This window comes from Marmota flaviventris, chromosome 5 (assembly GCF_047511675.1).
Source record: "Marmota flaviventris isolate mMarFla1 chromosome 5, mMarFla1.hap1, whole genome shotgun sequence".
NCBI lineage: Eukaryota > Metazoa > Chordata > Mammalia > Rodentia > Sciuridae > Marmota > Marmota flaviventris.
Genome location: NC_092502.1, coordinates 5,218,613 through 5,246,231, shown reverse-complemented (window position 1 = coordinate 5,246,231; position 27,619 = coordinate 5,218,613). Strand labels below are relative to the sequence as shown.

General features: G+C 46.9%; 3 protein-coding genes across 4 annotated transcripts; 1 reads left to right on the top strand and 2 right to left on the bottom strand.

Moving 5' to 3' along the window:
* Positions 1-3,998: 3,998 nt before the first annotated feature.
* On the top strand, positions 3,999-4,970 carry LOC139705849 (olfactory receptor 11L1-like). Its single transcript, XM_071612751.1, has one exon. It carries the CDS (start codon positions 3,999-4,001, stop codon positions 4,968-4,970), a length of 972 nt encoding a protein of 323 aa, XP_071468852.1.
* A 1,068-nt stretch (positions 4,971-6,038) lies between these two features.
* LOC139705738 (B-cell CLL/lymphoma 9 protein) lies at positions 6,039-11,044 on the bottom strand. 2 transcript variants are annotated; one of them, XM_071611951.1, is made up of 2 exons: positions 10,803-11,044; positions 6,039-10,580 (listed from the first exon to the last, which is right to left on the bottom strand). In XM_071611951.1, the coding sequence occupies exons 1-2, from the start codon at positions 10,948-10,950 to the stop codon at positions 6,670-6,672; spliced, it is 4,059 nt and encodes a 1,352-aa protein (XP_071468052.1). In that variant the 5' UTR covers positions 10,951-11,044; the 3' UTR covers positions 6,039-6,669. The 2 variants fall into 2 exon arrangements, with proteins under 2 accessions (XP_071468052.1, XP_071468051.1); XM_071611950.1 differs by having other exon boundaries at positions 6,039-11,044.
* Positions 11,045-23,072: 12,028 nt separating this feature from the next.
* Positions 23,073-24,035, bottom strand: LOC139705848 (olfactory receptor 2A12-like). The gene has a single exon (XM_071612750.1). It carries the CDS (start codon positions 24,033-24,035, stop codon positions 23,073-23,075), a length of 963 nt encoding a protein of 320 aa, XP_071468851.1.
* Positions 24,036-27,619: the final 3,584 nt, after the last annotated feature.

Sequence of the window (27,619 nt, the reverse complement as noted above, 5' to 3'; positions counted from 1 at the left end):
TCGGAAGGGCCAGGTCCCCAAGATACCCAGGGTTACTCAAAGGAGAAGTTTGCTCCACCCAGAGCCAGACACCAGCAAGAGAGACAAGTTCCAGCTCTCACAAAGAAAATGCAGGCGGACTTTGGGTCAGAGGAGGGCAAGGCAGCTTTCAGAGCAGCAGCCCTTGGGTCTCCGTGTGATGGCCAGAGGGACAGCAGGGGTGGCGTGTGCAGATGAGGCAGCTTTTCAAGGAGTAAATCAGCATGGTATGTGTTTCACATCCAAGGGCACAGTTTCCTGGCTATGGTTGTGGATTCCTCCTTGTCAAGGCAACTTGCTCTGCCTATGTGGAAAGAGATGGTCTTGCCTAAATGTGCTGGGATATAAAACTGTAATGACAACAACAACAAAAACTTAAAAAGGCTTCCTGAGACATCAAAGCCATTTAATGTACTGTAGGCAGATAAGAACAATAAAGGGGCTGGGGTAAGTGGCTCAGTGGTAGAGCACTTATCTAGCATGTGTGAGGCACTGGGTTCGATTCTCAGCACTGCATATAAATAAATAAATAAGGTCCATTGACATCTAAAAAACATCAAAAAAAGAACGATAATATTCTTGATTGTGTTTGTTCTCATATAATTTGAAAAGAAAAACTACAGAATTAGACCTGAGTTTATGCTGGTTGCCCTAGTACTGAAGCAGGCAGCGTTCTGAGAGGCAGTAATCTTTATTATTTTCAGCTAATATAATGAAGCTAATTTTTTTTTTGTACCAGACATTGAATTCAGGGGTACTCAACCACTGAACCACATCCCCAGCCTTACCTTGTATTTTATTTAGAGACAGGGTCTCACTGAGTTGCTTAGTACCTTGCTTTTGCTGAGGCTGGATCTAAACTCACAATCCTCCTGTCTCAGCCTCCAGAGACACTGGGATTACAGGCATGCGCCACCACACCCGGCTCATGAAGCTAATTTTAAAAGTTGGAAATAATATTTAAGTAATTGTAGTGAGTTTATTATTGAAAGTATTTAAGCAATGAATGGTGATTAAATAAGTTCAGTTTCTTATTGCATTTGAACTTATAAGAGAAAGTTTAGCCAGGAGCTGTGGTACACTTCTGTAATTCCAGAGGCTCAGGAGGCTGAGACAGGAGGATTTGGAGTTCAAAGCCAGCCTCACAACATTGAGGTGTTAAAAAAGTCAGTGAGACCCTGTCTCTAAATAAAATACAAAATAGGGCTGGGGATGTGGTTCAGTGGTTGAGTGCCCTGAGTTCATTCCCCAGTACCCCACCCCCCAAAAAGGAACTTTAACTGGGAATCTGAGCCCAAAACTGTATAAACTTAGTCTAGTGGGATGCTGTGCTTGTTTGCTTTTATTGGGGTCTCACAAACCTGCATATCATACTTCCCCATGGCTAAATGATTTATTTTTAATTTATTCATGATCAAGGTAAATGGTAATAAAAGTATGATATAAGCTGTATATAAGGGTCTGTAAAAGTGAGTGAGATAAGCAGGATATTACATTTAAAAGGAACAGTAAATAGATTTACTTAATTACATGATAATGTCACACACAAAAAGTGAGAAATCCAAGGCAGGAAAAAACCATGTTCCAAGATGGCATAGTTAATTACTACAAGAATCTGGGGGCGTAGCTGTATCATGGCTGTGTGCCCAGACAGCTTCTAAGTATCACCCAGTCTTGGAGCAAATCATTCTATATGGTTAAATTCCAGCATCCAGTGTCCCCTGGTTGTCACGCGAAGGTCGGAGGCAGAACTGCTGGGATATGCTCTTCAGACCAAGGGGCAGCACTTGCCTTGGATGGTGTCACCTGCTGGTCACACAGGTGACCAGCTCCTCTAGACTTCAGGCAGGAAGTGGTCTCTGAGGGGGCAAAAGGATGTGGGAAATGAGCCCACAGACATGTCCAGGGACAATATCCCAGGGGCCTGTGAAGGGGACAGAAAGGCAAGATCTGGGTGGCTAAAAGAACCCAGAGGAGATAAGAATCAGGAGCCAAATGGGCAAGGAGAAGAGCAGACCCAAGTATGAGAGGCAGGGAAGAGGACCCAGCAGGGCCCAGCCAACCAAGAATGCCCTAGGGTCCCCAATGACCTCATCTTGAGCTGGATTTAAGAGATCCAGTGTGTGCATGAGGCTTCCTGCTCCGTGCTGGGCTCCTGAAGGCAGCTTCATAGAGCTTACGATGTCCTCTTAGTCCATGTAAAGGTTCCGTGTTCAGTGGACATAGCCTTCCTGATGCTTTTGCCCAGGCACAAGAGGAGAAAACAGAACACAGCAAAAAAACGAACTGCAGTCTTAGAGATGATGAGCCAAGTGGCAAATCAGCAGAAGAGGGGGTCTTCAGGAGAGTGCGCGGACTGGCCAGTGTTCTGTTCACCAACCAGGGATGATCCGCAGCTCCTCTGTGCCCCTGTGTAAGATGTGTTTTCACTTCCTCACAGAGACTGAGTTACTGAGTAGGGCACGGTGGTCATGGAGGGCCACAGGGAAAGCGCTGCAGCCATCAGGTTGAGAGATGATGGTACCTATTCCAGGCAGCCAGCAAAGTGGGCGGAATAATGGTCCCCCTGGATCTGGAAATAATTGCAGGTGGAGCCAGCTGATTTTGCAGTCTAATATTGGGTCAAAGTCAAGGTTTCTGGTTGAGCAGTGGTGAAGAGTGCCCCCTTGTGGGGGTGGACAGCTGCACCAAGGGTCTGGTGGGCAGCTCTGGGAGGCTGGGTGGAGGTGAGGTCACAGAAGCCTCAGGAGCTGAGTGGACATCTGTGGTGCATTTCAGATGGGACAGCTGTTTGCACACTAATATTCAAGACTGACACGTGAAATTGAGGGTTAAGAGCTGAGAGACTGAACCTAGAGTCAGGCTAGCAGGAGGCCCGGTGTAACCCCAGCACCATGAATGAATGAATGAGTAAAGTCAAGAGCTGCATGTTGAGCTGCTGTAAACCCTGAGAGTTTGCAAACGTGAAGAGCCAGCTACGGTGGAACCCAGAGGAAGGTCACGGATGTTAAGTGACGAGCTGATCAGGAAGAGGGAGGGGTCCTGAGAGCAGTGGACAAAGCAAGCAGAGGAGCTGGGGGTAGTGGTGGTCACGCCTGTGATCCCAGCTTCTCGGAGGCAGAGGCAGGAGGGTGGCAAGTGCAAGGCCAGCCTGGGCAACTGGTGAGACCCTGTCTAAAATCAAAAGGGCTGGGGTGGAGCTCAGTGGTAGAGCACTTGCCTTGCAAGAGTGAGGCCCGAGTTCAACCCCCACTACAACAAGCAAACGAACAAACCAACTCATAAATGAAGCAGAGGACTAAGGGCCACTGAAGGAAGGGATGGTCTCCACCAGGGAAGGAGTCCACGGGGGTGGGCCGCCCACGGAGGCAGCACAGCCGGACCTTGATGGTGTGCTTCACCTCTCCTTTACAGGGAGCGAAAACCAGGCTTTTGGTAAACAGGAACAACTCCAGCAGAGAGGTGGCCACTGCTGGACAGGAGAGGGTGAGCTGGAAACCTGCAGCACCTCCTGGCGTGGGGGAGGACACAGCCCAAGTGAGGGACAGGCCGAGACCCATGCACACCACTCCTTCAGGGTACAGAGGAACCGGACAAAAGGCGGTAGGTGGGGGTGTTAGTGGCCTAAGTCTGCATGTGCTCCCATGGGGACCCCAGGCTTCTGGTCAAATAGATCACTTGCTGAAGGTACAGAGAGACAAGGCCATGCTGAGGTTTGAAAACAGAACACATTTGCAATCCTCACTGAGGAGATGGGGGAGTGACTGGGTCAGGAAGCTTGGAGCCACTGATCTGCAGATCCAAATGTGGTCAAATAAAAGGAGCATGGGATTGTGCATTTGAACCTCCCAAGAGCAGCACATGCAAACCTAAAACAAAACAAAAAAGCCTCGAAGGTCCAAACACCAGAGGTCATAATATTCTTGTCCTCGCACCCTGTGCTTTTCATACATGTTTTCTGCACTCCCTGCCCCCAGACGATGCAAACCCCTAATGTGTCTGCGGTCACCGAGTTTCAGCTGCTTGGATTCCAGACCCTTCAGGAGTGGCAGACCCTGCTCTTCACCATTTTCCTAGTCATCTACCTCCTGACCCTCACCGGGAACATCATCATCATTGCAGTGGTGAGCCAGGACAGGCGCTTGCACTCCCCCATGTACACGTTCCTCCAGCACCTCTCTTTTCTGGAGATCTGGTACACGTCCACCATTGTGCCCCTTCTCCTGGCCAACCTGACCTCCTGGGGCCGGGCCATCTCCTTCTCCGCCTGTATGGCGCAGCTCTACTTCTTCGTGTTCTTTGGGGCTACTGAGTGTTTCCTTCTGGCCATGATGGCCTACGACCGGTACCTGGCCATCTGCAGTCCACTGCACTACCCTTTCCTCATGAGCCCTGACACCTGCAGGCACCTGGTGGCCCTCTGCTGGTTGACAGGGGTGGGCACAGGCTTTCTGCCATCCATGATGATTTCCCAGCTGGACTTCTGTGGGCCCAACCAGATCAACCACTTCTTCTGTGACCTCCCGCCGCTCATGCAACTCTCCTGCTCCAGTGCCCATGTCACCGAGATGGCCATCTTTGTCCTGTCGGTCGCAGTGCTGTGCGTCTGCTTTCTCCTGACCCTCGTGTCCTATGTCTTCATCGTGTCCTCCATATTGAGGATCCCTTCAGCTTCTGGACGGAGGAAGACCTTCTCCACCTGTGGGTCCCACCTGGCTGTTGTCACCATCTACTATGGGACCATGATCTCCATGTACGTGCGCCCCAGTGCCCACCTGTCACCAGAAATCAACAAGATCATCTCTGTCTTCTACACCGTGGTCACACCACTGATGAACCCAGTCATCTACAGCTTGAGGAACAAAGACTTCAAGGAGGCTGTTAGAAAAGCCATCAGAAGGCAGCACGGCCACTGTGGAGTCGGAGTGAGAGGACAGGTCTTCATTAGGTAGGGAGGGTCTGCAGGCAGCAGCTCCTGGGGCAGGCAGGACCAGGACTCTGGCTTAGGAGCCCAGGCTGAGCATCCCCGCTGGTGTGCAGAGGGTCCTGCGGCTGTAAGGAATCAGGGACTTGAGGTCCCCCCTCCACGATGTCAGAAGATGGGCTTCTGTGTGGGACCTTCTGTCCTCAGGCATGTCTTCTCTTCTGCTGGGAATCTGCAGTCTCAGCGCCTAGTGATCGCACACAAGGCCTGAACCCAGTGTCTTCAGCTTGAGAAACAAAGACTTCAAGGAGGCTGTTATAAAAGCCCTGAGAAGGCAGTGCGGCCACTGGTCCCTGAGGGATTCCCTTGCATTTGCACAGCCTATGGACAGGCAGTTCTAACCTCTTACACACTGTTGGGAAACTGGCCTTGCACACCTCAAACCTGATGTGTGACAGCTGTGGCAAGAATGAATGAAAAAGGAAACCAAGACTTTGGAATTGTGTTTTTTTTTTTTTGTAAGAAACAATATAGTTTATTTTTCTGACACCACAGCTCTGGTGAGTGGTTTTGTACCAAATTTAATGGAGGTCACACAGAACGTTTTACGCATGGGAGGGGAGGAAGGGGAAGGAACCACAAAATCTAAAACAAAAACAAAATCCTGGGTAGCTTTTAGCATCTGTTCCACTCCCACATTAATAAAATTCACTTGGGAATTCCTAATAAAAAGAGAACAGAAAATGAGGTGGGCAGGGGGAGTGGGCTGGGGGTGGGAAGGCCAAGGGAGAGGGCCAAGGGCCCTCCCAGGACAGAGCTCCCCTGCAGGGCCAGGAGGACAGCCGGCAGGAACAGGGCTTCGCTGGAGCAGTCCCCAGCAGAACACCAGGTATTGCAGCTGCCACAGGGGAGAGGAGAGGAGGGCCCGAGGGAGGAGAACACACTTAGCTAAGACGGGAAGCGTGGGGGAAACAGAGAAGACCTGATGGTGGGTTTGTGTACTGGGAGAGACAGACAGTGCTGACGAGCACGCGAACTGAAACAAATGTCCTAAGCTTCATTATTTTTAAAAAGAAAAATATCCCCCCTCCCCCCACCCCTCGCTGAACTTAGTTCCTTTTTTGTGCTTTTCATTAATACTCTGCTCTGAGGTCGTAGTTTGGTTTTTCTATACACTGGAGTTGAAAGAAAATAGTCCAAAGTCTGAAGATGGATTCTCCACCTAAAGTAAACAGCCCAGCATTCCTGTTCTCCTCTTGCCCCAAAGACTAACGTCTCTGCTAAAATCCCTTTTACAATATAGTACAGTACACACAAAAAAATAAAGCCCAAATTTAAAAAACAAAAACAAAAACAAAACATAAAAGAATCCTGGGAGAAGCCAGTCCAAAGGACGTAAACATACAGAGAACGGTGCAACACGTGACCGATGGCGATTCTCAAAGCACGGCTACAGATTCCCAAAAGTAGGTGCCATCATGGGATACCCAAGTCCACAAAAATAATTTTTAAAAAATAAATCTTAAAAAAAACACACCTGTTGATTAAACGAATAATTTGTTTTCAGATAGATCCATACATTCTCGAGTTCCCTCCCCCAAAGCAGCCCTCGGGTCTCTGTCCCCCTATTGCATGACCAACATCAGCACTCCTGGTGCTCCCTCCGAGCAGCTCTCAGGACCTGGAATCTCATCTCGACAAGCATCGGCACATCCAATCTTAGCAGCTTAAAACATCATGTTTCCTGGGTTGCCAGGTCCTTGGCTGAATCCACCCATGCCCACGTCAGCAGCCATGCCCCGGGGCCTCATCTGGGGGGGGATCATGATGTTCTGTTGGGGTCCCATCATGCCCTGCATGGACATCATCATTCCCGGGGAGCCCACAGGCCCGGGGTGTGTGTACAGCCCAGCAGGCCCCCGATCCTTGCCAGGAATCATGCCCATGGCAGCAGCTGGATTGCTCATCAGGGTGGGCTGGCCGGGCATTGTAGATTGTGCTGGTGACATCATCCGATGGTGAGGTCCCATCATGCCTTGCTGGAGAAAGGCTGGTGGTCTCATTGGGTTGTGGCCTGGCATGGATGGAGCCGTACCAAGAGGGATGTCCGGAGTTCCCACTGGCCCTGGACCTCCCATGCCAGGTAATGCTAGTCCCATTCTGGGGGCTTGATCACCCATCATCCCCTGCATGTGCGAAAAACCAGGTCCAGGCCCCTGGGGCTGTTTACGGCCTGGGACTTCCCCTCGAGGGAAATACTGCAGAGTCTGGCTAGGTTTCTCAGATGGAATAATGCGGGATAGGTCAAACTCAGGAATTCCGGTGGCTCCAGGTCGGATGACCTCCTGCAGATCTGGGTCTGTAAACACCGAAGGCAGGCTGTTCCCCAAGACAGTGAAGGAGTCGGGACCCCCTGGGCCTCCGGGTTTGCAAAGTGCTGCATCTGCTGAACTTGGGGGCAGGTTGCTGGGGCGGCCAAGGGGGCCATCTCCTGGGAAACCCATCCCTCCTGGGAAATTGCCTTGTCCTCCACTGGGGCCATTGTGAGGGAACGGGACTTGCTGTGGAGGAGACTGTACTGGAGGGAAGCCCTGGGGGAAACCCATCCGTCCTTGAGGTACCATCGGAGGCTCCTGGGACCCATGCCCCATGATAGGGTTGTGTGACATCAAGCCAGGCCCCATTGGGACCCCATGAGGAGGTATGTTGGGTCCCATAGCATTCGGTGAGGGCATCTGATTGGAGTGAGAAAGTGGCTGGGTCATTCCCATTGGGCTGAGGGTTGGCATCGGAACCACGGGGTTTGGACCTGAAATTCGAGGATTCTGTGTATTAATGCCCATTCCTGGCATGTTGTTCATTGACGGCAGGTTGGGAGAACGGGCTGGAGGGGAGTCGTCATCAGAGCTGGCCACAGTCTTGATGGCATCATGGTACAATGGGGTCGAACTGGGCATTGCGAACTTGGACATTCGAGACATCATAATTGAGAGAGGGTTCTGGGAGAGGGTTGGCTCTGGAGGCATAGTGTAAGGTGTGCTCGAGGGAAGACTTCCAGGGATATTCACGGAGGCAGGCTGGCTGGCTGTAGGCGGTGGAGGGCCACCTGACTCTACACTTCCCAGCATGGCTGGGGAGGCCATGGTGAGGGGAGCTTTATGGTTTGGAGGAATCCCAGGACTCTGAAGGGGAGGTTTGGGAGAGGAGGTCCATCCAGGTGACGGGGCAGGAAGTGATGGAGACTTGAGGTGAACAGGCGAAGCAGCAGCAGACCCCAAAACAGGGGGGGACTTAATGGAAGCAGCAGCAGCTGGGCCTGCCAGCATGCCTGCCAGCTGCGACGGAGTCTGGGGGGACTTGAGGTTCCCCGAGGGTGAGCCCAGCATCGGGGACTGGACTTGGTGCATCGTGGGAGACTTCAGAGGGTTGATGCCTGGGGAATGCACCTGGCTGGCTGCCACAGATATATCCAGGGGCTTGCGTCCCAGGCCACGCTGGACGGGGGGAGCTGGGTTGAGGTTGGTGGGGTTACTCGAGGGGTTGAGAGGTAGTGGTGGCATATGACTGAGCCGGCTGTTAGTCCTTTGGTCGGGCCCAATTGATTCTCTGAGATTCTGCAAGCCACTGCCGCTGCCTGGACCCTGAGACATGGGAAGGAATGGCCTGGGGCCCATGCCATACTCCTGCTGAGGGTGCTCACCAAATGGCAGGGGAACCATCTTCTGCTGGGCAGGCAGCATGTCTGAGCCGCCTGGGCGGGACTTCATCGACTCCTCAGGGCCCGCGCCAGCCTCTCTCATCTTCTGAGGTATCATCTGAGGGCTGGGTCCCACGCTGACATTCAGATGCACGTCTCCCTTCATCCCACCAGGAACCATCCCAAACTCAAGTTCCCGACCAGGGCCTATCTGTGGAGGCATTCCTTTTGGAAAGTCGCCCCTGGAAGGACTCAGTGGGCCCTCGACTGGTATCCGCGGGAAGATGGGATTGTTCCCGGGCTCCATGTGGCGCTGGGAGCCTGGGATCACCCTGTTCACCTCCATGCTGGGCCTGATGCCTTCCATGCCCATCCCTGGGGGGAGACCCAGCTGCTTCTCTGCCAGCTGCTGCTGAAACATCTCTTCAGACAATCCTTGGGGGTTTGGGAAGCGCTCCCCTCGGCCAGGACCGCTGAAGACACCTTGGCCGGGAGGGAAGTTTCGACCATCTGGGATTTTTGGCACATCGTCTGGCCAACTGACTCCAGAGAGGCCTGGTCTAGACGCAGGGTTGGGCACGTTTGGCCCCTCCATTTCAGAGTTTATCATTCCTGCAAATCCCGGGAGGCGCATCTGGCTCCCTGGCATGTTGGGATGGGGAGCCATGCCCCTGGGGGGCAGAGAATGCGAAATGCTGATTCCATCAGAGAACGGCTCTGCAGCCCCGGGTGCCCAGCCTTCACCAGGGGTCACCTGGTAGGGAGGGGGCGGCCCTCGGCCCACAGCCCTGGGCCCGTGCGGGTGGACCAGCACGTCCTGCAGGGAGCACTGCTGCACCACCACTTGCTCCTGCTTCCTCCTCTTCTCCTCGTAGAACTCCTGCTGCAGCTTCAGCCACGCCATCTGCTCAGGGGTCATGTGCTCCAGGTGGTCAGGCCCGATGGGCCCAGACTGGGAGTTCACAGAAGGTGGAACCATTTCATCTGGAGAAAAGGGTACATCTCTATGTCCTTGAGGGCCAAAGGGAGCTCCCACATCTGTCCGGGGCCCAGGACCCTTACCCAGGCTTTGGGACTGAGCCATCATGGCCTGGATTGGCCCTTCTGTTTTTTTCTGAGGTCCATCTAATACCCCAGGATTCTGCTGGGGCCCCCCACTCTGTCCTCCTGAGAATTCTTTCTCATCAGGGAAGAGCATACACTGGATGTCTCTGAGGGTCTGCAAGGAGCGCTCACGGTGCTCCAGCTGCTCCTGAGACAGGCCGTCGGGGTTTTCTCCCAGTGTGGGGGGCTCGCCACTGGACACTGATGGGGGTGGAGGGGCTTTGGGATCTGCCGAAGAGCTACTGCTCCCCTGGGAGACAGGGGTCACTGCTCGATTGTTGGGCGTTGAGTTTGGCCCGGGGCCGTCCGGGGGCAACGGAGTGGAACTGGCAGGACTGCCCACAGGAGCAATCAGTTTATTCTCCACCCCAGGACTGTCATGGTCCAGGGGACGTGGGGGTGCCACAGGCTTGGGTGCTGGTGCCGGAATGGGTGGAGTTGGCTGCAGTCTGGTGTTCTGGGAAGAATTCTGGTCCTGGTTGGCTGGAGCTGGGGGTTGTTGTGGGAGAGGTTTCGGATCATTGCGAAGGGCAGATATCTGTGTATTCAGAGGGGCTGTGCTTCTGTCCGCCTTGCTGCTGGAGATGTTCTGGATGTGGAAAGAGACGATGGTCTCAACCTGGCCCTTCAACACGGCTTCGGCAGCTTTATTGGCCATCTCAGTAGAAAACACATACACCACTTTGGCTGGAGTCTTCTGAGCAGGTGTGGGCTCTGGGGCAGTAGCTTGGCCATGGGAAGGGGTGGAAGACCTGGGAACTGTGGCGGTCGATGGGGTCATGGAGTGTGGTGTGTGCTGGGAATCCTGGGACTTTATATGGTCAGCAGAATTACATTCTTTCGTGTCAGAGTCATCGTTTGGAGTCCCAGGATCTCTCTGATCAAAGGAGTCGGCGGAAACACTTCGCTCCCTTTTCCCCTTGCCCTTGGCACCATTTCCAGCCCCATTCTTCAGCCCCATGCTCCCACCTGGGCCAGGGAGTGCTTTAGGGGTATGGCCACCACTCTTGGAGTCACAGGGGGATGGCTGGGATTGGCTGGCTGAGCCCCCCTGTTTACCCTGATTGGAGAATTTGGAATCCAGCTGGGGGTTTCCAGATGGGGACATCACTGTAGGGGGACGGACCATCACCTCCTGCTTTGACTTAGGGCTACTCTGTGCGTTTCCTGATGGAGAGTTCCTCACTTTAGGGTTACTGAAATGCATTGATTGAAATCCTGAGCTTGCAGTCACAAACAGGGACGGGCTCACCGAGTTCCTCTCGGGCTATCGCAGAAGCAGCTGCTGGGAGCAGCAGCAGCGGCCCACTGCTTGCTTGGCGTGTCCCTCAGCACTGACCACCTGTACACCTTTTTCCTCTTTGTTTTTCTCTGCTGGGGAAGTGGGTCCTTTCTCCTTGCAGCTCCCGCATTCTCTGGGTGTGTGCCTCCTGCTGCCAAAGGAAAATCTCGCATCTCCAGGGCACTCGAAACCCCCGGGGTCACGACACTGCAGTGCTCATCCTGGAGGTGGGGAGTCCGGGAACCCCTTTCTTAAAGGTGATCTCACCTTTCAAGGTGTCCAATTTGCTCTCTTCTTCTACATCAGGACACAAGAGCTTTCTGAGAATGATCTCGGTGACATCTTAGCAGTCGCGGCAACTTTGGAAGGCGGCGGCCGCTCCGCTGCGGGCGCCCGGGCCGCCGCGACCTCACCTGCCGGCCCGCCCCTCGGCACCCGCCCGCCGCCCCCCGCCGCCCCCCGCCGCGGCCCGCGAACTCTCCTGCGCCGCACGCTCCGGGTCCGCGGGTTCCCGCCTCTGCCGCGGCCGCGCTCCGCCCCGCGTCCCCGGCCCCGCGGGCGCTCCCGTGGCCTCCCCGGCCCCGCGGCCCGCTCGGCCCGGCGCACCCCCGCGGGCGCCCGCCCGGCCCCGGGCCGCAGCCCGACCCCGCGCCCCGCCCGCCTCCCTCCCCGGGGCCACTCTGGAATTGTGTTTTGTCCTGCATTATCTCCTAGTGATAAGAGAACAAATAAGGATTTTTAAAGTGATAAGCATTTGTCTTGGATAAGCTAGACTTCTAATATTTTCTGCTTAATGAAATTCCAGGGAAGGAAGGAAGGGGATGGAGGGATTGGAAGAGTGGAGTCAGGCCCTGTAGCATAACACAAATTTCTTTCACAAGTTCCTTTTCTCACCCAGGATTTAGGAGATCTCTGCCACTCCCCCACCCCCCCCCCACACACACACCCTGACCGATTCCATTCCTTAATTCCACAAATACTTTTAATCCCCTGAAGTAGGAGGTCTCCTGCTGCAGTCTGCAGTGCCTGGAGATACAAGATATAGAAAAGGCGAGGAAGATTGACCTCAATGAAGCCTAATTCCAGAAGGCAAGAGGGCTTGAGCCCTATAGAGAATAAGGATGTGCTTCTGTTTCTGTAAACACTGAGGAACAGAGAGTAGGCTGGGCATGAAGGCAGACCAGCAAGGTCTGCATCAGCAGGGGTTTAGGGAAGCTCTGCCCACCTAGTGCTCAACCTTCACTGCTGGGAGGAGGAGAACAGAAGTGTACAGAGAAGTCCAGGCTGAGATGGTGGCATGCAGGACAGAAGAGGGAGGCAGAGTGACTGGGGAGGTAGACAGAGGTCAGCCTGGGGGCGGGGGGTGGGGTGGGGGGGTGGGTTAGAGCCTTGTTCCTGTGGATCATTAGTAACCCTGTAGAGGTTTTGAATTTTGCACTAAGAGAAATGATTGATTATTGTAGGGTACTAAATATAGAATTTAAGATGAAGTTTGCATTTACAACTATTTAAAGAAAAGACAGAGAAGGAACTGTTGGGGTCAATGCAGCAGCTCATGGGGTAGAGGAAGTTGGTTTGATTTTAGATTTGATAATGAAATCCATATAAGCAGGTCCCTTCAGAAGAGTGAAACAAAAAATCAAGAGAGCAAAGAAAGAGAGAGCAAAGGAATGGAAATTACAAAAAGGCACCCAGAGGAGGCTGAGCTAGGGGCTCAGGGGCGGAGCTGGCAGGAGGAAGGGACAGCAGAGAAGCTGGAGCCAGAGGGTTGCACTCTGCAATGACCCAGAGCACTGCTGTCCTGAGAGGGCAGTGTCTTTGTCATGCAGGGGGTGATACCACAGGGGGCAGTGCCCCAGAGAATGCTCCAGAGGGAAGGGAGCAGCTGTGTTTGCAAACAGTTTTCCTGAAGGGTAGTGTTGAAGGGGTGAGAGCCAAATATCTCACGGTAGGTGTAGTTGTGTTTTTATAAATTGTAAGATGTTAGCCCCTGGGTCGATTCCAACGCAGGTGGGGAAGGCCATTAGTGTGCAAAAGCCTGAGAGGTCTCTAGTATAAGCAGCACCTGAAAAGCCTGGGATTGGGCAGGACAAGGTCCAGGACAAGTGTGAAGTGGCAGTGCTCAGAGGGAGAGAACTTGGTTCAGCCTCAGGGGCAGAAGTCAGAGGTCTTCCTTGGATGAGGTCTTAGAAATGGAGATAGGATTGGGCACTTTCACCTGAGGGCTCATCTGCTTTTTTTTTTTTAATTGAGATACAATTAACATACAGTAAGATTTGCCAATTTGTGTGTGTGTGTGTGTGTGTATGTGGTGCTGGGGATTGAACCGAGGGCCTTGTGCATACAAGGCAAGCACTCTACCAACTGAACTGTATCCCCAGCCCTAACCTGCTTATGTTTATGACAAGGTTGGTGGCGCCTATGTGCCACAGACAGCGGCACCCTCGGGCTTGAAGGGAGGGCTACAGGTACCCCAGACACACTTTGCCCAGTGAGGGTGGTATCATTCATTCATGTGGCACTGCCTGTGGGTTCAGCACCTTAGGATTACGTGTGAAAGTCAGGGTTCATCCTGGGTTGAGGCTGAGCTTGTGGGCACAGTTGGAGACGGAACAAGAAAGGGAAGGACTTCAAGTCGGTGATGACCAAGAAGATAAATGAAGAGTCAGTTAGTAAGCGAATCCAAGGATAGAAATCCAAAGCAAAAACTAAAGGCAGATCTAACCAGGTTACCCGAGAGCTACTTGGATTGACAGGAAGCGATACTTAGGGGTCTGGTGTCTTCAATCAGTAACTTAAGGCATTGTCTGGCTTGGAGTGAAAGTAGAGCCAAAGGTGTGGCCGCTGGAACAGTGAGGAGCTGGGCATAGTGAAGTGGGGAGGGGTCAGTCCCTGCAGGGGTCCTGGCTGTGAGAAAACCTGCTGGACTTTAGAGTCATTTGCAAATGAGAGGGAGCAGCCCAGGGCACAGGGGTTGATCTTAATCTGGAAAGACAGCTTCTTGTACTTAGGAGCAAAATTCTCCAAGGAAGAAAAGGGAGTGTGGGAGGACACCTGGGACTAAGCGGGGTAGAGCAAGGACTTCCTCAGGCTCCTCAGCCACTCCTGAGAAAGAAGGAGACCTAGAGTTCAGCTTTCCATTGGACAGGGTGGGCGCGATGGGGTCAGGCATGCAGCCGTGCCCTCTGCCCAGCAGTGGCCTTGCCTGGAGCGCCCTCCGGGCTGTGCAAGGCCACTCAGGCGCAGCTGTCACTCCGCCCCACACCTCGCTCCCCCTTCAGTGGCTTGTGCAAGTGCAGGCTCACGGAGTCCCTGTCTTTGGTGGGAGATGGTTTAATGGAACTGAAGTTCAGCGCAATTTATTCCTCAGTTACTTTTCCAAAGATCACTGGACCATTGTACAGTGTTATATGAGTAATATTATGTGTTTTAAAATTATTATTTATTTTGATTCTCAGTTGTTGAATAAATAAATGTATCAACTTTTTAAGGGGTCATTTCAGATACCTGAAGTGTTTCTGTCATAGGTACAACATAGACAGGAGTTAGAATGAAGCTCACCTGGTGCTGAAAATAATTCCTGTGGCTGTGAGCCTTACTAATGCCTAAAGGATGCTTCAGTTCTCTGACTATGATGTAACAAACTGAATCACGTGGGTACATTACCTATTGTGCACATAGAATGAAAACAATGCATTTATTATATGAATATCCTTATTTTGGTTAAGTTGTCAACATGACCAACAATTTAATGATGGTGTAGAAAAGGAAAATTGACATTCAATTTCCTGATGAATAGAGAAACTATTCCATTTTCATGAAAATCACCTCTATTTCCCATTTACTTCTGAACCACCAAGTGACTGATAAACTCAGCCTAATTCCATTTTAAGATTGGGATCCATCTCCTCACAAATTCATGAAAAGTTCATTTCTGTTTTACTATAAATTCCTGAGATTTCTCAACTTGTTTGGAATGCCTGCCCATGCCTTGAACTCATCCATGCCTGGGTCTCCCTGACCAGATAACAACCCTCTCTTAAACCTCAGCAGCACCTCATGAATTCTGATGTTGGGATCTGAATTTATTCCCTACCTTGAAATGTTAAGCCATGCAGATCATTGTATTATGCTTGTCAAAATCCTGTTAGCTATAAGTTCTCAAGACACCTCCCTTTGCAACATTTTGTGCTATAAAACTTTTCTGGAGAGCTGGGTGCTGATCTCTAGCCCAGGGTTGGGAGAGACAGTCCTGGCCAGCTTTCTTTGTGTACACAATATAAGCTTGTTTAATTTGATTTAAAATTGGAATCAGTGGTCTTTTCTTTACAGAGTGGTTCAACAGTGAAAAAGTGTTTATGATCAAAATAGAGGAAAATGACTGCCTGACCTTAGAGTCTAAATGGCATATGAATCCACATTCTTTCCTGGGTTTGTAATCTTTTATCCTCTCCATATGTTTGCTGTTGTTTTAACCAAAAATCTATTTATAACCTTTCTTTCCCATCTCTAAATCTGTATGATGACTCAAGGAATAGCTCCAAATCTGTATATCGCTCTCTCGCTCTCTCGCTCTCTCTCTCTCTCTCTCTCTCTCTCTCTCTTTCCCAGGAATCGAACTCAGGGACACTCTAGGACTGACCCATGTTCTCAGGGAATGGACATTTCACAGCCCACAAGTTCACTAGTTATCACTGCTCAGCTGCTGCAGATGCAGGAAGAGCAAGTGAGGGTCCAGGGTGTAGTGGTTCCTGTGGTCTGGCACAACCCAAAAACATCTGGTCAGAATGCCAAGGGCCCAGTGCCCTCTACAGCTGCCCAGCTCTGTTCTGGGCTCTGAGCCAAAGTGCAGTCATTCCATGATCTCAGTTCACACCAACTGTGCAGCAATCACCTCGGCTTAAAAACTTTTGTGTTCTCATTGGTTTTGTAGTCAAGACTTTAGATTAAAGAAGAATATGGCTTCTTTCCTCTAAGAGATAATTATTATTCTGAATTTTGGAATAACCTTCCCTTTGCTTAATTTGTCTGATTTCACTATCTATGTATGCCTAAGCAGAATATATATATATATATATATATATATATATATATATATATATATATATATATATATAATTTTCCACTTTAGAAAGTCTTATAAATAAATTTACATTTCCTTACCCTTTTTAATTACAGTTCTGTTTTTGATAGTTACTCATGTGTAGAAGTGAAACTAATTTATTTTTTCACTGGTGTACACAATTCCATTTTAATACTATATTTTTTTTCCTCCATTCTAAGGAGAAGAGTGTAATCTGGATAATATTGTAGTTCTATTTTCTCTTTAATTTTTGAGGAAACTCCATATTGTTTTCCATTGGAATGGAGAAGCTGATAAAGGACTAGCAAGACAAAGCAACAAAACAGAAATATATCCACTTTTATATGTCCAAAGTATTATTATTATTATTATTATTATTATTATTATTATTATTATTATGTACTAGGGATAGATTCCAGGGGTACTTCACCACTGAGCTATACCCTAGTCCTTTTTACTATGTAGCATTTTTTTTTTTGGCTATTATTTCATAAAATAATAAGTTTAGTTGAAAATGAGAGAAATTACAAACCTGTGTACTACTTGTAGAATGTAAAATTTTGAAGCCCTTATGGAAAACAGTTTGGGGGTTGCTGAGAAAAATGAAAATTTAAAATACACCCTATGATCCAGCAATTTCACTCTGGATAGTTTCTGGATCATGGCTTCAACCAACTTCACACTGAATATATTTTAGAGATTGTATTTGTAATGAACGCATATAGACTTTTCTCTTATTATTCCCTAAACTAAGGTAGCATTTACAATGTATTAAGTATTATAAATAATCTAGAGTTGATGTGTGCAGTGTCTGCAGGATATGTGTAAGTTATATGCAAATGCTATACTTTTTTTTTTTGTTGTTGAAGGACTTGAGAATCAGTAAATTTTGGTGTCTTTGGGGCAAAAGTAAATCCTCTGTGAATACCAAGGTTAAAAGTAAAAAAGAAAAAAAAGTCGTCCAACTTATGAAATACATATACCCTTAAATCTTACTAAAGGAAAATATCTTTTGAAGTAATTAATAAAAAAATTTTAAAAGATGTGTAGGCATTCTCATTTTTGTTTTATTGTCCATTTAAGAAAAATGTTACCTGTGAGGGAAAAGAATGTGATTCAACTTAAAATTGAAAGAGACTCTTCTCAATTACATATTCATTAGCTCCATATGTGAAATAGTTTAGATGCCTAAATACTTATAGCAGTTTTATATACTTACTTTTTAGGAATATATATTAGTTACAACATTTGCAATTTTGAGGTTTCAAGGAGCCAGATGCCAATTATTCTGATATTGCTGAAATTGGAGGCAGACTTCGGAGATAATTCCAAAATCAGCAACTGGGTTTTTCCACCTTTCATCAAAAAAACACTCTGCATCACTTTCATACTGGATGGACCAGGTGATGCAGCCTACAGGACACTGCTCTAGTAAACACAAACAAGATAGCTAGAGCAGAGGACCCGGAGCACACTCAATACCATCATTTTCATCTGTTACTAAGTGCAAAGGAAGTGTTCTGTGCTGAATTTTGTAAGTTCATAAAAGAAGAGAAATATGCAATTTAACCAAGTAGACAATTTTTCAGACTTTTATTACCACTCTTGGCAATTGAAACTCCTCTTTCTAGGCCAGGTAGTACACTGAGAGTAATTTGGGGTTCCGTCCATATTTTAGGTACATGAGAAGCCCCGGGAACATGACATCCACAGCTATCTTAGTGTTACCTGGATCCAGGGCTCTCCAGCTGCTTCTCCAGTGAAAGACCTCTGGTTTCTTCCAAAGACATTCAATGCTGCAACATTCCAAGCATCTGGATTTATTCTTCAGTTATTTATTCTTCATTGGATTTTCACATGTGAAGTCACCAGAGAACAAAGGAAACAGGTTGTGTGTCTAGTTTATGATGCCTCCTGCAGCAGGTATCTCAGTGCTGCAGAAACATGAACATGAATGGTGGGCCCAAACTCCAATCTAGTGGGTTCCTTTTGCAGTGGCTGCATCTGGACATCTGTTGAGAGCTGTGCTGCTACCTTGTTGACCCTAAATGACACCATGTTACATATGCAAGTCCACACTGACATCATGACATCATGTCCTGCTCTTGTGGTCCATGCTTCAGCCAGGGGAAGCCCCAAGGAAATGGTGCTAAAAGGACACTTTGTCTGACTGCTGCATGTATCATTGTTGAAACTGATGCTTCCATGGAATTAAAATTCTTCTTTCTAGACCAGGCACTGTGCACATAATAATTTATTGGTTCTATCCATTCTAGGTAAGTATGAAGCCCCAAGGACCTAATGTCACCATTTAAAAACAGCCCACATCCAAGGGATGACTGTGGCAGTTTTGAGGGTGTGGAAACCTGGGTGTGGAACCAGAGGCCTGAATAAAATCACACTAAAACTGAATGTCCTTGGAAGGCTGAGGCAGGAGGATTGCAAGTTCAAAGCCAGCCTCAGCAAAAGTGAGGTGCTAAGCAACTCAGTGAGACCCTGTCTCTAAATGAAATACAAAATAGGGCTGGGGATGGGGCTCAGTGGTCGAGTGCCACTGAGCTCAATTCTTTATACCCACTCTCCCCCCACAACCCCTTCCAAAACAAAAAACAAAACTGAATGTCAGACTGGCTGTGGACAATATGTGGAGGTGGAAAATGCAAACAATTTTGCAAATAACTCTGTTCCTGGAACCACAGCAAATTTAAACAAAGCCAAAAAAGTACAATTGTGGGAAGATATGGAGGGAAGCCAGCTTCTTTAAGGACCATTTGTGGGAAACTTTCTGCATTAATTAATGATTACATGGTTTTCCCAGAAATATATATTTTTTTTATTACCGGGTATTGAACTCAGGGGCACTCTACCACTGAGCCACATCCCAGCCCTATTTTGTATTTTATTTTTAGAGATAGTGTCTCACTGGAGTTGCTTAGTGTCTTGCCATTGCTGAGGCTGGCTTTGAACTTGTGATCCTCCTTCCTTACCCTCCTAAGCTGCTGGGATTACAGGTGTGCACTACCACATCTAGCTTTCCAGAAATCTTAATGAGATCATAGTAGGGAAGAAATTTCTTAATTTTGGGCTCAACATTCTCACGTATATAAATAAAAGAGAATTTTCAAGGTTTAAACACAGGCTTAATCATTTCACAGTATGTTCATATATAAAAGCATTGAGTTGTGTACAGTAAATTTCTACAATTTCACTTGTCAAGTGTGATATTCAAGCTGGGGAAAGATAAATTATGAAGCATTTTATTAAAAAGAAAAATATTTTATTGAAAATAAAAGGAAGGAAGAGATACACGATTTCTTGTGACTAAACATAATTACTCTTTGGGAAGAAGATGCTGTCAGAGACTTCTTTCTTGTTTGCTTCTAAGTATTAAGACATATCAAATTCTTACTTGATTAGAACCCACAACAAAGAACTGATTAAGACCATATATTTTACACACACACACACACACACACACATACACAATATATCTGTCCTCTTTGTATGCGAGAGAGAAAAAAAAATTAATGGGCTTTTAACTTTCTTAATGTAATTAATAAATAAACAAATTTACTTGATTATTCAGCTCATCTCAACTGGTCAAATTGATTCTGTTTAAAGTTGCAGGTATCCCATTTAGACCCCTAAAAAGTCATCTTTGTTTATGTGTTGGGAATGATGAATCAAAATCAAGAAGCACCTTCTGCTGTGATCTCATTAAGATTCTAGGAGCACCGAGAGCATCCTTGAACCTGAAGTCACCCAGGGAACTGACTTCTCCCTGTGCCACCCTCCCATAAACATACCTTTCCCTCTACCACTTCTTGTCTGTTTTCCAGGAATAGATTGATTTGCAAAATCGTTTCAATTTTCACACACCTATCTTATCAGTAACCAATCTCAGGTTTACTTTTCATGTAGTTTCAGGGTCTGGTCTAATCAAAACTGAAGAGTGAACTAATTATGTCTTTGCAGGATAAAGTGCAAAATTTAGTCAAATTCAGATAGTTTTGCAAAGTTTTTTTTTTAACATAAATTATCATGCAAGTATTAAATGAATGTATTTTGTGTTTCTTATGTGAAACCAGAAAACTAATGAGCAGGGTGAATAACTGAGAAATAGGTAAATCCATGCTTTGGGGATTTTTCATTAGAAGTAGCTAAACATTTAATTCTATTGAATTTAAAATGAAACATGGGAATCTATAATTATGGGCTGTCTTAAAATGTGATCTTTCAGTCAGAGTTATTATTAATTTATATTAAACCAAGTCTATGAGTTCACAGTTAATTTGGTGCTTTGTGAAATTCATTTCACCTAACACATAATTATATCAAACAGAAATACCACAATGTTTTCACTGTGAGTTTGTTGACTCTAGGTGTGTGTGTGTGTGTGTGTGTGTGTGTGTGTGTGTGGTGCTGGGGATTAGAACCCAGGGCCTTGTGCATGCAAGGCAAGCACTCTACCAACTGAGCTATATCCCCAGCCCCAACTCTAGGTTTATTAACCCCCTACCACAATCTCATACAACATTTCTGCTTTTTTTTCTTTGCATAATGTAAGTAATTGGGAAACTTTATTAAAACCATAAAATTATCAGTTTGCAATGAATTAAGAGTAATGCAGTTATTAAATTCAAGATGAATAAAACAGACAGTAATGCTTACTAACTTTGGTTTGAGTCAGGATTTTATTCAGGCCTCTGATTTTATACACAGTGTTTTTCCTCAGGATTGTTCACTGGCTAGGCAATGCACTTGAGAGCAAGAAGAGATGTCATGTTCAACTGTGTCAGTAAGATGGCAAGGCTCTGGGTCACCACAGAAACATTGTTGCTTTCAACAAAAGCCATACACATACAGCTACTGTAAAATGAAAGCATACAATGGAGACACACAAAACCATGTTTGTACAATGTTGTAATGGTGGCATAGATGTATCAATTAAGCACCTACTGTCTCATTCCATCTTAATATTTGCTTCTTTTTTCTCTTGTGGCATTGCATATAAAAATATATTAAAATTTATGGCAGAGGAACAAGTCCAGATTCTTGGATATTTTAGTATTAAATGTCTTCACAAGAAATCTATGTCCATCTGAATAGGGATGTGTGTGGGCTCTCTCTCATTCAGAGAGGAGATCCACGGAACAGGGTAGAGGAGAGTGTGGCTGCAGAGTCGTTCATCAAGACCTTTGCAGACCAATCAGGGAGCAGGTCTGATTTTATTGTGCAGTAACCATGTATATATACTCAGGCAGCAGCTAAGCAGATCTCAGCAGCCACCAATGCAATTTCTAGCCAACTGTCCTTGTAGTGACCATTGGAAGAGCCGGCTGTGGAGCAAGCACAGCGACTGCAACAGGAGGCCAAACGCCCAGGGCTGTGCCTTCTGTTTGCCACTAACTGGCCTAGCTTGGGGGAGTGGCCTGCCACTCAGACGCCCTTAACAGTCGCCACTTATGCAGTACTCTATGCACTTGTCCCCACAGGGATGAACTGTTATGATCAGCTAGTTATCCCCAGGGTACAGATGTGCATGGGTTAACTAGACACGTTTTAAGTTCTTTGGATCCTATATTTAGTCACCTTATATTTAGAGCCTCATTTTTTTTTTTTTTTTGAGTACACTACCTGGCCCTCGAAAACAATATCCACTTCAACAGGAACATCAGCTCCCAACAGTGGTCAGTAAAGTCCATCTAAAATAATGACTATGTAAGCTAGGTGTGTAGCACAGGTCTGTAATTCCAGCAGCTGGGGAGATTGAGGGAGGAAGAACTGAAGTCCAAGAGCAGCCCTAGCAATTAGCAAGGCCTTAAGCAACTTAGCAAGACCCTGTCTCAAAATAAAAATAAATAAATAAATAAATAAATAAATAAATAGGGCTGGGGATCTGGCTCAGTGCCCCTGGGTTCAATCCTCAGTACCTAAATAAATAAATAAATAAATAAATAAATAGGATGTCTATTTAGTGGAAGTACAATCACAATTTCAGTATGAAATTGTTCTCTAGCAGATGGAAGATGGCAGAGGATCTAGACTGCATGGTGTTCTAAATCAGTGTTACTGGGTCTAAGGGGACAATGTCCATCTACCTGTTCAAAATCATAAGTTTACATGGCATTTCCTGAGCTTTCTAGTAAGAAATCCATGCACAGAGAAGTTATTTGTAAAGAACATAGAACAATTAATTGTTGTGATTTGGAATTAAATCTGCAGTCTGCCTCCAAATTCAGCAATCTTAGTAACTAACAAATTAGTATGTAGCCCTTGGAAATTCCACACTTGTTATTACATTGTAGCCAATTTATTTAAGTATATAAAAAGTAAATTAATGGAATTACTGTTATTATTTATTCATGGGAGCTGTCTTTGATAGGGAACAAACTGAATAGAGAATTTCTTTTCATTTTAAAGTTAAGGGAAGCACATAGTTTTCTAAAATTATTCAAAATGGGCAAAAATTTAGATAAATAAAAATTAACAGAATCTATGCTCCTTTAAAAATGATCATTAATAGCTTTAAGTATATTTCCATCTCTTGATGTTGAAAACAATATGGATTTCTCCATTTTCATTGCCATTCCTTTGCTTCTGAAAGAGCTGAGACTCACCTCCTTCACATTGAGACCGCACCAGGCAGCTGCTGTGGGGAACAGGAATGCACACCTCAGCGAGACCTGAGGCTTCGGAAGACAGAGAAGACGGAATCAAATGCTATGCAAGGGTAGAGTCTGAGGGAGGTTCACGGGTATGCCGTCCGAACCAGCAGAGAGATGCTCCAAGACTCCCTACGTGAACACCTACGCATGTCCATTTGCAGAGGAGAAATTGAGCTGGAAGCACTAAGGAAGGTTTGCAAAAATGCAGTGGTGATCTTCACCTGCCAATCTGCCAGACTGGATTTCCATGATGGAATTTGGATGTGAGCATGCTGAGAAGGAAAGTGGGCATGTGGCTAGCGTCTAAGGAGCGCAGCCTGTGGCTTTCGCGCTGCCCGGTATCTCCCTATCACCCTCCCCAGGGCTCCCTGAACCTCCTTGTTCCTCAGGCTGTAAATGAAAGGATTCAGCATGGGGTTGATAACTGCGTAGAACAGGGAGATGAGCTTGTCCCCCTCCGCCGAGTAAAGGGACTTGGGCCTCAGGTACCTGATCAGCCCCGTCCCGTAGTAAATGGTCACCACAGTCAGGTGGGACGTGCAGGTGGAGAAGGCTCTTTTCCTGCCCTCCGAAGAGTCCACCCTCATCACAGCCAGCAGGATGCGAAGGTAGGAGAGCAGAATGAGGAGGAAGGGTACCATCACGGTTCCAGCGCCCCCTACCGCCATCATGGCTTCCTGCAGCGTCGTGTCTGCACAGAACAGGTGCAGAAGGATGGGCAGCTCACAGAAAATGTAGTCCACCACATAGGGACCGCAGAGTGGGAGGATGATGCAGGAGAGCGGCACCACCGAAGCGAAAAAACCCAGCGCCCAGGCTCCCAGCGCCAGCGCGACGCACGCGGGCCAGCTCAGGAGCAGCAGGTATCGCAGCGGGTGGCAGATGGCCACGTAGCGGTCCAGAGCCATCACTGCCAGAAGGAAGCACTCCGTGCATTCGAGGAACAGGGTGAGGTAGGTCTGAGCAAGGCAGAAGGCGTAGGAGATGACCTTCCTGCTTGTGAGGAAGTTGAAGAGCATCTTGGGCACCACCAGCGTGCTGAAGAAGACGTTCAGCAAAGCCAGGTGACAAAGGAAGAAGTACATGGGCGACTGCAGAGAGACATCGAGGACCACTAAGGTGACAACCGCCGTGTTCCCGAAGCAGCACGTCAGGTAGACCAGAGAGAGCAGGAGGAACAGGGGGAGCTCGGCCTGGGGGTGATTGGAGAAGCCCACAAGCACCAGCTCAGAGACGACGCTGGCGTTGGCCAGTCTCATGGCCGCCACTGACCAATGCCTGTGGCAGGGAGGAGAAAGCAGCATCTGAGGAAGGAACCCTGGGGTCGAGCCAGTCCCCCTGCACTCGGCTCCACTGCCAAAGTCAGTGCGTTTTAAACAGAAGTGGCAACCGTTTGTGAAATCTCCTTGAACAGCAGAACACTCAGAGCACAGCACTCTCACCCCGTGGCCTGCCTCTGGCAAAGCAGAACTTTACTTAGGTATTTATTTTAATTACATGTATGACGCAAGGTAGATCTTTAGGTTTCAAGCTGAGAACTTCAGCCATCTCTACTCACTATTTTCCATGTATTCAGTGCACCCCTATATTTTGCTAATCAAATGTTTTAGGTTCAATAAAATAAGGTGACTTGTCCAACATCACACATTGAAAATTTGAATGCTGAAAATAATTCCATTCTCCTCTAACTACAGTAAAAACAGAAATGATAGAATAGTTTTCCCTTATCATGACAAAAGGTTTGTTTTTTCTTCCTGATCCCTAAGGAAAATAAATTATCATCTCATATTTGTGGAACACTACAGCTAATTGGTCTATTTCAACCACCTTAGTGTTAGTAAAAATAATGTAGTTAATTATCTAAACAATGGAGCTTTTGAATTTCTAGGAATTTCTAGTCATGATCTCCGAGTACATAATACTGTCATTTCAAACCCAGGCCTCTTGATTATTCTAAGCAATGTGGGATTGGCTCTACCGGACTGTGTTTCCCAAATGTGCCCACATCTACAGCAATATACTTCCTATAATCTTTAAGAAAATATGAATTTCATGTTCCTGCTTGTGCTGAAACAGAAGCTGTGGACTGGTCACATGAAGTGCAGAATGTCTTCTAAGACACACATACACCAATGTTCACTGCTGCTACCATGCAGCATAGCACCAAAGGGAAACAAACAGAGCTTCTGAGATATTTTTTTTTCCTCCCAGTGCTGGGGATCAAAGCCATAATCTCATTCCTGCTAGGCAAGTGACAAGTACTCTACCACTGAGTACATTCCCAGTCCTGTTCCTGAGATTCTTTTTTTTTTTTTTTTTGTACTGTGGATTTTGAGACAGGGTCTCCGTAAGTTGCTTAGGACCTCACTAAGTTGCTGAGGCTGGCCTTGAACTTGTGATCCTCCTGCCTCAGCCTCCTGAGTTGCTGAGATTACAAGTTTGTGTCACTCTGCCCAGCTCTGAGAATATTTTGAATTACAGCAGTGCAGAAATCATAAAACATGGAGCCCAATATTCACATAAACTCAGACGTCACTCTTTTCTCCACTGAGTTCTATTTCTACTATTTTTCTCTTTGTCCTGCTTAAAATCCCCCCCCTTTGTCGCTTCCCTGTTTGATCCTTTATGAAGGATATTTCTAGATTTTTCCATCTATTTTCTTCTCAGGGTTTTTCCATTTTGCACAGCCTACATCAATCAATGAGCAGGACTACTTGACACCAAGCCACATGGTGGGGGAGGATAAAAGGGAAAGAGAGGCCCAGATGAAGCCAGAGAGGGAGAGCTGGAACTGGAGGATGCCTACGGGGAGGGAGGAGCTTGGGGAGAGGAGTCTCCATACTTGCCTGCTTTTAGATGTTAGGCAACATGTTCATTCATAGTTGGTACTGGTACTTTGTAAATGAATTGTCCTGAAAAGGATCAAATTTTCAGATCTTCACCTATTAAAGAGGTGGCATGAGGAGCACAGCTTTGTCAGCCACTGGGGCTCCTCACAGTTAAACTTAGCTAGAAATTGTCTCTTCTTCACAAAGTGCTTCTCAGCACTGTGGAACTCAGGTTGCAAAGAATGAGAGGACCATTGTAATAATCTGCAAAGCCCATTTCACGTTCTTAGTCAAGCTTAGAAGCTATTCACATCCTCTTATTCCCTTCCTTACTCCCCCCCCCCCGAAAATTTATATTGCATTCACTGCAAGGAAATGAGAGTGAAGTGAGGGAAAGATGCTTTCTAGGCATCATAAATTGGAATAGAGACTTCAGTGAGTTAAGTGAATTATATTAACAGCCAAAGTTTTAGCTGAATCCCAAAGGGAACCAGTTAACTTCATGTAAAAAATAAAAACTAATTAATTATTGTGCCTCTTACTTTTGATGCAGACAGCTCATTAATGCAACTTTAATTTCCTACTGATGGTGCCAGGTGTTGACTCTGTTACTTCTCTGAGAGGAACACCTTAATTTGGAATTTTAAATTCAAAAAATTTAAAACTAATATGTTAATGACATATTTTAAGACACACAAATTTTCTGAACAGAAAATTTGCAAAATCCTAGGTAAATTCAATTATGTTATAAATATAAGTAATAAAATTAACAAAGAAATGTTATGTTACTTAAGTGTGGATAACTCTTTTGTGGTCAGACATATGCCATTCTCCAAAGCAAGAACACTGGCAAGGGCTAGGGTTGTGGCTCAGTGGGAGAGCGCTTGCCTAGCATGTGTGAGGCACTGGGTTTGATCCTAAGCACCGCATAAAAATGAAATAAAGATATTGTGACCGCCTATAACTAAAATATATATATATATATATATACATATTTTTTTTAAAAAAAAAGAACACTGGCAAGATAAAGCTCCTGGGTGGGCTTCCATAACAACCCTTTAACAAATTTGAATCACAGGCAGAAAAATTGACTTAATTCTGTATAAATTGATAAAAATAACTGTTTTTTTTTTTTTTGTTGTTGTTACTATTGCCTGTTCCCTTTAAAAGTTGAGTTTTTGAGCATCAAATTATCTCCAGAAAAAATTAGAGGGAACAAGGGCAAAGTTCTGATAATATACAAGATGCTCATGAAACTTACATCTGAAGGGGCAAAGACACCTCACCTGTCCATGTGTTCATCCCAACACATTACCATGCAGTGATAAGCACTATGACTTACAGCTGGGTAAAATAAAGAATAGCCAAAGTACTGGCCTTGATCAAAGTCGAGCAAAGACTTCGTAATGTTGCGACAGGTGAGAGGATACCTGGAGAAATGGAGGATGCCGTAGGTGAGGAAGGATTACTGGAGGGCAGAGTGGAGAGTGCACCCCCGCCCCCATCCATGAGCTCGCTCTTCTGGGGCTGGGGCGACGGAAGAAAGAGGTGCAGGGCACACTGGATAGTGGCCAAGCTGAAGCAGCAGGTGGGTGTGTCTCAGATGCTCCTAAGGGACGTGGGGAGTTCAGATTCTGTTTTAAGTGAACCCTCGACCATGTCCTCTGTGTGTGTGTGTGTGTGTGTGTGTGCGCGGCATGAGTCCTCCCTTCCTGAACACCTGAGTGCTTCCTTTTTCTGCGTAATGTCAACTCAGTAAACCACCACACTCAACAGGAGGCAATGTGACTGCAAACTATCACTGTGACCATCTTAGAGAGCGTGCTGTCCCCACACATTGATAATCTATGATGTGCAGTTCTGTAGTGTCCCTGTGACCATCAAAGCGCTTTTTAATCTTTAGTCATTTTAAAGTAATTCATATTCAAACACAATCTCACCATGTGACTGTGAGCTTAGACGATGGGAACACAACACAGCCACCTTCTCCCAGCTGTAGTGACAGATCCTTAACT

What these genes read in the sequence shown, in the direction of transcription:
- LOC139705848 (XM_071612750.1), bottom strand. Translation starts at nt 24,035, where the DNA reads ATGAGACTGGCCAACGCCAGCGTCGTCTCTGAGCTGGTGCTTGTGGGC.
- LOC139705849 (XM_071612751.1), top strand. Translation starts at nt 3,999, where the DNA reads ATGCAAACCCCTAATGTGTCTGCGGTCACCGAGTTTCAGCTGCTTGGA.
- LOC139705738 (XM_071611950.1), bottom strand. Translation starts at nt 10,950, where the DNA reads ATGCATTTCAGTAACCCTAAAGTGAGGAACTCTCCATCAGGAAACGCA.